Source organism: Hippocampus zosterae, chromosome 8, assembly GCF_025434085.1.
Source record: "Hippocampus zosterae strain Florida chromosome 8, ASM2543408v3, whole genome shotgun sequence".
Lineage (NCBI taxonomy): Eukaryota > Metazoa > Chordata > Actinopteri > Syngnathiformes > Syngnathidae > Hippocampus > Hippocampus zosterae.
Window position 1 is genome coordinate 3201742 of NC_067458.1, and position 10073 is coordinate 3211814.

The 10073-nt window shown below is 41.7% G+C and overlaps 1 protein-coding gene across 2 annotated transcripts; it reads left to right on the plus strand.

Annotated features, from left to right (window-relative positions):
- The first annotated feature begins 979 nt into the window (after positions 1 to 979).
- Positions 980 to 8308, plus strand: gorab (golgin, rab6-interacting). Of its 2 annotated transcripts, none has more exons than XM_052073482.1 (5): positions 980 to 1200; positions 1281 to 1596; positions 1711 to 1812; positions 1934 to 2074; positions 7273 to 8308. In XM_052073482.1, exons 1-5 carry the CDS (start codon positions 1146 to 1148, stop codon positions 7703 to 7705), a joined length of 1047 nt encoding a protein of 348 aa, XP_051929442.1. In that variant the 5' UTR covers positions 980 to 1145; the 3' UTR covers positions 7706 to 8308. The 2 variants fall into 2 exon arrangements, with proteins under 2 accessions (XP_051929442.1, XP_051929443.1); XM_052073483.1 differs by having other exon boundaries at positions 984 to 1200; positions 1265 to 1596.
- The last annotated feature ends 1765 nt before the right edge of the window (positions 8309 to 10073 follow it).

Genomic DNA, 10073 nt, shown 5'->3' on the forward strand with positions numbered 1-10073 from the left:
TTACTCCTACAGACAACATATTTAAAACAAAAAAATACATTTCCATCCCACATCCTTTTCCATTTTAAAACATTTTTATAAAGCTCCAGGAAGCAACATGATGCCGCGAAAGAGCCGCATGCAGCTCTGGAGCCGCGTGTTGCCGACCTGCGGGATAAGCGGATCAGAAAAAGTTGTGCTTGCAGGCTTTTAAGTAGCCTTTTCTTCTATCCATTTATCCATTTTCACGTCAGTTTATCCTCACAATTAAGGGCCACGGGCTTGTTGGAGCTTAACGATAAACAACCATCCGCACTCACAATCACACCAAGGGACAATTTGGAGCGCCCAATCAACCTACCATACATGTCTTTGTAATGTGGGAGGAAAACGAACTCCCCGGAGAAAACCCACGCAGGCACGGAGAGAACCTGCAAAAACTCCTCACAGGAAAGCCAGAGCTGGAGTTGAACCCAGCACCTCTGCATTGTGAGGCCGACGTGCTCAGCAGTTGCCTACTGTGCCGCCCTGGACTTCTTGTTTCTCAAATTAGAATTACTATCGTTCCTTGGTCCTGAGTGATCCATGAAATGACAAGACCGTGGACTTTTCTCATTTCTCTAATTCAAATTGTTTGCATAGAAAAAACAAAACAAACAAACGTTAACACGAATGTAATTCTTTTTTCTTGAAAAAAAACCTATGCCAGGTCATTTTTAAATGACAGATATTAATATCAACTCAATCTTGTGGCCAATTTACTGCTTTTGATCTGAGCCAAAAATATGAAAACATTGGACAGTTAGATTTAAAAACAACTAACAAAATATTGAGTCAGTTTTCACTTTTCCAACTTCCAACCGAAACGAAAAGAACGCTGATACAAGGATTTTTGACGTACAATTAACTATGCTGCTCCAGTTGAAAGTTGTTTTTTTTTTACTCAGGCCTGTCTTGGGACAACTCAGAGTGTAGGTCCTTGACGTGGCATCACGTGGGCATCAACGATAAATACAAAAAACATGGCTGTCCAGGCTCTATGGTCTCGTGGATGCCACCAAGACAGCAAACTTGATTTGCATTGTACTGTCACTGAAACGAACTGTCTTACTCCTTCTGTCAGCATTTTAATCGCATTTTTGGGAGTTTAAGTTTGAAATAATAAAATGAGCGGGTGGGCTGGGTTTTCGGAAGAGGAACTGCGGAGAATGCAGCAAAAAGGTAACCTGTCATCACGTTTGACGTGTCTCATTTATATATTGTTTGTTCGAATTTGCTGCAAAAGAACGTCGTCGTTACAGACTCTGTGATAGCAAGTCAGAGCAAACTACGACCGCCCAGCCGGAATCGGCAACAATTACAAAGAAAGAAGACGTTGGAGAGAGCCGCTCAGGCATGCGCTGGTTTCATGTCTCTTGAACTTCCACCGGAGCAGCAGCTCAATAAGATGCCATCGAAGGGTGAGCATGATCTTGAGCACATTGCACCAGGAAGTCCGTCTGAGAAAAGCAATGCGCAGGAGACTCTAATCGAGGAAAAGACGCAAGACAACTGTAAAGAAGCAGCAGAGAAGCGAACTCTGGTCGTCAAGGAGCTTGAGAAACAAGAGGTTGAACTGTTAGTAGTTTTGTTTTCCCTTTTATTCGGTAAATCCCAAACTGTCATGAACGGCACGGCCTTGTTTTTCATTTAAGGTAAACTATTAAAAAAACATTGCTTAAAATGTTGCAGTCGAGAGAAGAATCGCCTGGAGCAACTGCAACGGGAACAAAAGATTATAGAAGAAAGGAATAAGCGCAAGAAGGCTCTGCTTGCAAAAACTATAGCTGAAAAGTAAGTTTTTTGGTTCGGTACAATACAGGAGCATGGCTGTTAAAAAACAAAACAAAACAAACAAAAAGCAAGAACCTGAATGTTGAAAAGTTTTTTGTTTGATTATGGTTCTTCTGCATAGGTCCAAGCAAACTCAAGCTGAAGCTGTGAAGCTGAACAGAATCCAGAATGAGCTGCAAGCCCTTGATGAGATGGTTTCCAGTGACATCGGCATTCTCAGAGGAAAGATCGAACAAGCTAGCTGGGACTACACAACTGCCAGGTAACAGCTATGGTGGCTTACACATACACAGACATGAAAAAAAGCGACTACCAAGAGTTCAACTTAAAGGGTAACGAAAATTACTTTAGCAATTTTCATCAGTAAAAAGTTAACATCACGGCACAGTGGGTGACTGGTTAGCACATCCGCCTCGCAGTACAGACAAATTAGCTGGGACTACACAACTGCCAGGTAACAGCTATGGTTGCTTATACATACACAGACATGAAAAAAAAGCGACTACCAATAGTTCAACTTAAAGGGTAACGAAAATTACTTTAGCAATTTTCATCAGTAAAAAGTTAACATCACGGCACTGTGGGTGACTGGTTAGCACATCCGCCTCGGAGTACAGAGGTGCAGGGTTCGATTGTGGCTCCGGCCTTCCTCTGTGGAGTTTGCGTGTTCTCCCCGTGGCTGTGTGGGTTTTCTCCGGGTACTCCGGTTTCCTCCGACATTCCAAAAACATGCATGGCAGGTTCATGGAACACTTGAAATTGTCCCAAGGTGTGAGTGTGAGCGCGGATGGTTGTTCGTCTATGTGTGCCCTGCGATTGGCCGGCAACCATTGGCATTGGTGTACCCTGCCTACTGCCCAAAGACAGCTAGGATAGGCTCCAGCACATCATGAGGATAAGCGGATTAGAAAATGGATGGATGGCAAAAATAAATATTTTGTCCAGAATGAATTTAATAACTTCATTGTTTTTCATATATGATTCACATATTCACACGTTTTGCCACTTTCTCTCAACTGAAAATGATGACATGTTGTTACACACCCTTTAAGGGTAAGCTGCACAACAAAGGAGAAAGGGATAATCATTCTTAATCCCTAAGGGTGGTATACAAAAAAAGTGAGAGCGATAACCAATTTACAGGATGTATTATAACAAAAAGTGTTCGGAGACCGATACATATTTACCAAAATAAATATGTAAATTTTTGTACAAAAAATACAGCTGGGATAGGCTGTCTCTTGCAGTCTATTAATAGATTGTATTCTGTGTTCAGAGTGGCTAAGGTCCCGTAGTCCAATTTGAATCCATCTTCTCCATGCCATGTCTCCTGCACATTTTTTAAATTATGATTATTATTAAAAATAATCCACAGACTCACAGTCACACCTTTGGATAATTTAGTTTCGTTAAGCTGTCATGAATGTTTTTGGAATGTGGGAGAAAGCCCATGCAGGCATGGGGAGAACATGGAAACTCCACACAGGAAGATTGGAGCAGATTGAAACGCTGTGCCTCTGCACTATAAGGCGGACGTGCTCCCTAGTCGACCACTGATCAGTGCTATAATAATAATAAGAAGAATAAAAATACTGTATGGTGTGTAATGTAATTTCCGGATTCCACCTACTTAAAAGCTGCACCAGCAAAATTTAGCCGTAAAAAACTAATTTGTACAGATTGTCTTATCTCTGCAGTGCAAACGCAGTCTGTTTATTGCACTTGTTCCCAATTATTAAATTTACTAAACTGAAATCTGCTCATTTTGACTCAATTCCTCCTTCATACAGCCCCGTACACTGCTAAACATACACGCCGAAGCATTTCTCTCTCTCTCTCGCTCTCTCGCTCTCTCTCTCGCTCGCTCTCTCTCGGCGCGTTCCTCCTGCAGCTTTAAATCATGTTGTTCCAACCCCAAATAGCTGACGGGTATTCAGTATGAGGGCGAACTTCGACATTTTCCTTGGTCCACTGTGACGCGTCGGGTTATTTCATTGGTAAGATGTAATGAAAATTGGTGAATATATTGATGACTTTATGATCGCCAGTAAAAATCTATAAATAAACTGTCAGATAAAAAGCCGCAGGAAAATATGGTATCATATTTTCCGCACTGTCGGGCTCACCAAAAAGTCTTAAATTTTCTTAAAAGCTCACCGAGCGCCTTAATTGTGTATGGTCATTATGGTAATATATTGACACCAAGATGGCTCCTTCCTGGAGACATGCTTCCAATGTTATAACTTGCTGTTGGTTTAGTGAACTGTGTCGCTGCTTTATTAAATAAGTTTTTGTTGCAGCTCTGAAAAAAGGAGAGCTGTGGTGTTAAATTTTTAAAACAGTCTCAACAAATACAGGTACATCTTTGTCTGTCTCCGTTCCATGCCTTCTTCCGTTTGACTCGAGAGGCATTCAAGACCACCTCTGAAAAACAAACTGACGATTACTTCAATGAAACTACAAAAATTGAAAATAATACATCAAAACAGAAAATCAAGCGAGGAAATCACAAAATAAATTCTATAACCCCCCTGCAGAATTTATTTGGTGATTTCCTTGTTTGTAAATACAGTACACAACAAAGGAATAAATAACAAACACTTCTGAGACAGTCCAGTCTCCCACATTTTACTGACATCTGATCGTTATGTTGGACCTACGCTCAAGGAAATGCCAAAATAAATTCACATCAATAAAGACTGAACATGATGTCAAGTCAAGTCAAGTCAAGTCAACAGTATTTATAGAGCACTTTCAAACAGCCATCGCTGCATACAAAGTGCTGTACATGGAGCGATTTAACATATACAATAAACAGTAAGACGAATCAGTAATAAGTAATAAGTAATAAGGCGGTAGAAAGCACCAAGCAGTAAAACCAATAGCAAATCTAAGTCATGCTGAGTCAAACGCCAAAGAATACAAGTGAGTTTTGAGGAGGGATTTAAAGATGGGCAGCGAGGAGGCTTGCCGAATGTTCAGTGGGAGGTCATTCCAGAGAGATGGACCAGCAACAGAAAAGGCTCGATCCCCTCTGAGCCTCAGTTTAGTTCTTGGTACGTCTAGCAAAGACTGGTCCACAGACCTGAGGCGCCGGGCAGGGGTGTAGGGGCGTATGAGCTCAGAGAGGTAAGGTGGCGCGAGATTATTCAGAGATTTGAAAACAAAGAGGAGGATCTTAAAAATAATTCTAAAATGAATGGGGAGCCAGTGAAGGGATGCCAAAGTAGGAGTTATATGCTCCCTCTTACGAGTACCAGTCAAGAGGCGAGCAGCGGCATTCTGTACCAGCTGAAGGCGCTTGATGGAGGACTGGCTGACTCCAAAGTACAGGGCGTTGCAGTAATCGAGCCGGGATGTGACAAAGGCATGAATTACTGTCTCAAAGTGTTCATGTGAGAGGAAAGGTTTTATTTTGGCCAGCTGTCTAAGGTGAAAGAAGCTGGATTTAACAACGGCACCAATTTGCCGATCGAGTTTGAAATCACTGTCCAGTTTAAGTCCCAAGTTTGAGACCGTTGATTTCAGATAAGGAGATAGGGGGCCCAAGTCTACAGGATGGAATGTACAAGGTCCACTGGGGCCAAACAATATCACCTCTGTCTTCTTTTCGTTGAACTTCAAGAAATTTTGTGCCATCCAGATGTAAATCATTGTATTCTCTTTTGGGTGGCACGGTCTTGACTGGTTAGCACGTCCGCCTCACAGTGCAGAGGTCATGGGTTCGATTCTGGGCCCTGGCCTTAGTGTGGGGAGTTTTCATGTTCTCCCTGTGCATGTGTGTGTTTTCTCCAGGCATTCGGGTTTTTACATTCCATAAACATGCATGGTAGTTTGCATGCATTGACCACTCTAAATTGTTGGTAGGTGTGATTGTGAGTGCGAATGGTTGTCTACAGTTGGGGTGCCTTAACACAAAATCTACTTTTTATGTAGCCATCCTTCCACAATCAAACGGTAACTGCACATACAGCATACACATGCGTGCATGCATGCACACATGCACACAAGCATGCCATTATGAGCAGCAGCCATAACTGACCCTAACATGAACAAAACAGAAAAATAAAATAGATGGATACAAGAGTTGGTGGAAGGAAAATCACCACCTACATTTGTGGGAGATGTGACACAGAGGCAGGGATGCATTTTTTACAGCGTTGTAAGTGCAGAAACCTCACAATCGTAGCTGCTGTGTACCATTTTAAAATTCTCTGGCGCTCTAGTTTCCCATTCTTTGCCAATGCCATCGGCCAATTGCAAATGAAACAAACTTTGAATGAGAATTACTAGCTGTAATTTCATATTGCTGACCGCTAACATCGTTTTTGTAAATCTCAGGATGCTTTCGCTTCTGTGTTGACTAACACAAAAAGCTAGATTAATAAAATGCACCCCCCCCCTCCATTTCCCCCTGCACCCCTCGTGGTTGCTGTTTGTTTTAGGCTGGATTAAAAAGCATAAAATTAGATTTAATGAGACGTGCAGATACTCTGTTAATGCCGGCAATGTGGACCAAAATCTGACCCCGGACCATCCAGTACCCCATACTCCTGATGCACCTCCCACAAGATCCTTCGTGGTACCCGGTTGAACATGTACCATGTCCAAAAAGCACAGACGCACCCGTTGAGCAAATTTCCACGCATCCTTGAGTACCCTGCCGATGGTGTCGAGCTTTTCCACTGTTCCACAACCAGGACAAAAACCACAATGCTCCTCCTGAATCTGAGATTCAACTTCCTCATGGACGCAAATATCCAGTGGCAGAAAAAAGCATTTCGTTAATAAAGTTATCAGGACAGTTACCCTTGTTATGCATATTTCTGATTTCAGTTGTTGAATGCGTGTCAAATTTCATACTTTTTTTAAAAACAAATGGTGACTTTTGGTTGTGTGTAAAATAGTGAAAAGCACACAAATTCATTATGCAACTTGCATTGCTCACCCTAAGCATTGTTTGTAAAAATAAAGATTTACTTTGAATCAAATGATAGATCCATAGAATGACCTCAACAAATGTCATCAAATGAATTTAAGAAAACTAGGTTTTGCGAATTGTGTGCAATAAATAACGAAACCAGTATTGTGTCACTGCTGTATCTAAAAGGTAAAAATAATCTGCAAACTTTGGCCAGTGATTTTTGGTTGACATTTGAAGGTCTATAATCATCCGATTTAATCGGCCATCTGATTAATTGGATCTTGCATAATATAAGTCAACAAAGGAACGAGAAATTAATTGGCAATAAAAAAAGGTGATGGCATGCATGCACTGGCATATTATTGAGTGATTTGCTACTTGACACTTCCTAATGATAGAAAACCTTGCACATTCAAAATGAACAGAACGGTAAGGAATAGGTCGGTCAAAAAGTGATAGTCCTTGTGATGTTTTAAGTTTGGGTGTCATTTTTTGTTTTAGATCTCCCTTTTTTCATTTCCCTCCCTTCCCAACAGAAAGCGGTATGACAAGGCAGAGACGGAGTATGTCGTGGCCAAGTTAGAACTCCAGAAGAAAACAGACATGAAGGAGCAGCTGACAGAACACCTTTGTGCTATCATCCAACAAAATGAGCTACGCAAAGCCGTCAAGCTAGAAGAACTGATGCAGCAGTTGCAGCTCGAGGCCACTGAGGAGGAGCTCGGAAGGCAGAACGTTGAAGACAACAACGTGAGGAGCTTTGAATTGCAAGGACGTGTGAAAGTGCAGCATGGTGTCTCGGAGAGTCAGGAGGCAACAGTGCAGTGGACATGCACAGAGGAGGAAAGTCAGAAGAAGGACGATGGCCTCCAGCTGGAGCACCAATTGAGTGATGAATTCCAGCCTGAGCAGAATTTTAAAGCGGAAGTAAAAAAGTGTCGTCAGGATCAACAGTTGGCTCAGACATGAGACATTGTCCATTCCTCAAAGAGGGAGTCATAAACACAACAGCATTGTATGATTTTCAGATTATATTTACATGTTCAGAGTGTCACGGTGGGCAACTGCTGAGCACGTCCGCCTCACAGTGCGGAGATGTGCAGGATTTGATTCTGGCACCGGCCTTCCTGTGTGGAGTCGGCATATCCTTCCCGTCCCTGCGTGGGGTTTCTTCGGGTACTCCGGTTCCTCCCACATTTCCAAAAAAGATGTATGGCAGCTTAATGGAACTCTCTAAATTGTCCCTCGGTGTGATTGTGAGTGTGAATGGTAGTTCGTCTATGTGTGCCCTGCGATTGGCTGGAAACCGGTTCGGGGTTTCTCCCGCCTAATACCCGAAGAGAGCTGGGATAGGCTCCAGCATGCAGCGCGGGCCCTGTGGATAAAGCGGTTCGGAAAATGAATGAATGAATGGATTGCTAATTATGGCCAAACTGACAGGCATATGGCCAGAGGAGAAAAATAGCAAATTTGTGAGTTTTTCAGCAGGGTTCCAAAAACAAAATTGGCGGATCACGAATATCAAGGAAGTACTGTCCAATATTTATTATATCTGGATTTGATACACAACTTGCAAGGAAAAACTTTACAGCAGTCCCTCGTTTATCGCGGTTAATGGGGACCAAAACCACCCGCGATAAACGAAAATCCGCTAAGTAGCATCCAATTAACATAAACAGGTTAAAAAAAATATACGTATGTATATTTTTTAAAGTCCTCAAACAGTCCGTGAGAAGCTGTAAAATAACAACGAGTCACAGAGCAACATATACAGTACTGTACTCCATGCATATGTTTAAAAAAAAAAGTGTTATTTTAAATGTTTGAAAAAATCCGCGATGCACTGAACCCGCGATAAACATCAAATGTTTGGGTGAGTGCTAAAGTATTGGACATACTATACTTTATATTAAGCTTTAAATTATTAGTTTGCAGAAACCACAAATCCTGTGTAATTTTGATGTCGCCAAATTTAAAGTAATTCTTTTTCCAGGCTTTTCCAGACAAACTGTGTCACATGTTCCTAAATTTATACTGTCTCCATGATAAATGGGTGGGTTCAAACAAAATCAGATTACGATGCATGTCCCAGGAAATAAACATGTAAACATTGAACCTTTGCGTCAGATTTCTATTTTGTTGTTAAAGTCAAATGTTTACACTCGACAGCAAGTGAAGAGAATTGTGCATTTTTACATATAGGCACATTTAAATACCCTGTGGTACTTTGTTTCAAAATCTAGATTGTATTTTTGTCTGTTCATGAAACACATGAGCACATATTCCAAGTCTTAAATTGTTTTAATTGAAAAGATTATGGTTTAAGCGTGACTAGGAACTTCAAAACCCCATAACACATTTAATAGTGGTACCTTGAAATTTCAGTGACCCCATTTATTGTTTTTTGTGATATGAGCCAATGCTGTTCTCCCCCACCTAAGTCTTGTGTTGTGAGCAGTGATTTATGACCCTCCACCACTAAATAGCAGCAGACAACTGCAACATCAAACAGCAGTTTGGCACTTGGTGACATATTCTTCCTGCAAGACGCCAAGTGTGCTCACTTCAAGCTGTATATTCCCACTCCCGATTAAATTACAGTACACTGTGAAATTGAACCTTAATAGAACTTCACAGTCTGTGCTTTAAAGGGGAGTCTGTAGTTTTCAAACTACTTTGTCTGTGGAAGAGGAACCAATCAGAGACAGAAGGCATGACCAGTGTGAAAAATAATGCTGAAAAACAGACTCCCACACATGGCGGTTGAATAGCAGATGCTAAAATACAGTACAGTGATCCCTTGCTCCAACGCAGTTCACTTTCCGTGCCTTTGCTCTTTCACAGGGGTTTTTTTTTTGTGTGTGTGCAGTTTGTGTTGCTTTTAAACAGTGAATTGCATTCTGTGCACTCCTGATTGGCTAAGTCACTGACCAATGTGAAGAGTCTCCGCACCTCGTTTCTGTACAGCTTGCCAAATTTACCTTTGCAAATTTTTGGTCTTTGTATCAGTGGCGGATGCTGGTCTGTAAAGGAGGGGAAGCTCAATTTCGGCCTACATCATAAAATGTGTCCATTTATTTATACGTGAATTCTACTCTCATTCCTTTTAAAAAAAATGAGAAGGTTCTCTTCACCATAAGATTGGTGATTGGCTCATATCCCTGTCAATCAAAAAGAGATTCAGCCTCAGACAGATCATCATGCAGAAAAGCAGAGTTTTTTCCTGGCCAGCCAAGACACGCCCACTGTCCATAGACTCCCAGAGATGCTGAGGGTCCAATGGGCGGGACAAAACCAGCATTTATCCAATGACTCGTCTCGTTTCAATGCATTGGGA

Coding starts and splice junctions, on each gene's coding strand:
- gorab (XM_052073482.1), top strand. CDS start 1,146: ATGAGCGGGTGGGCTGGGTTTTCGGAAGAGGAACTGCGGAGAATGCAG. Junction 1,201..1,280: donor GCGGAGAATGCAGCAAAAAG/GTAACCTGTCAT, acceptor TCGTCGTTACAG/ACTCTGTGATAGCAAGTCAG. Junction 2,075..7,272: donor TGGGACTACACAACTGCCAG/GTAACAGCTATG, acceptor CCTTCCCAACAG/AAAGCGGTATGACAAGGCAG.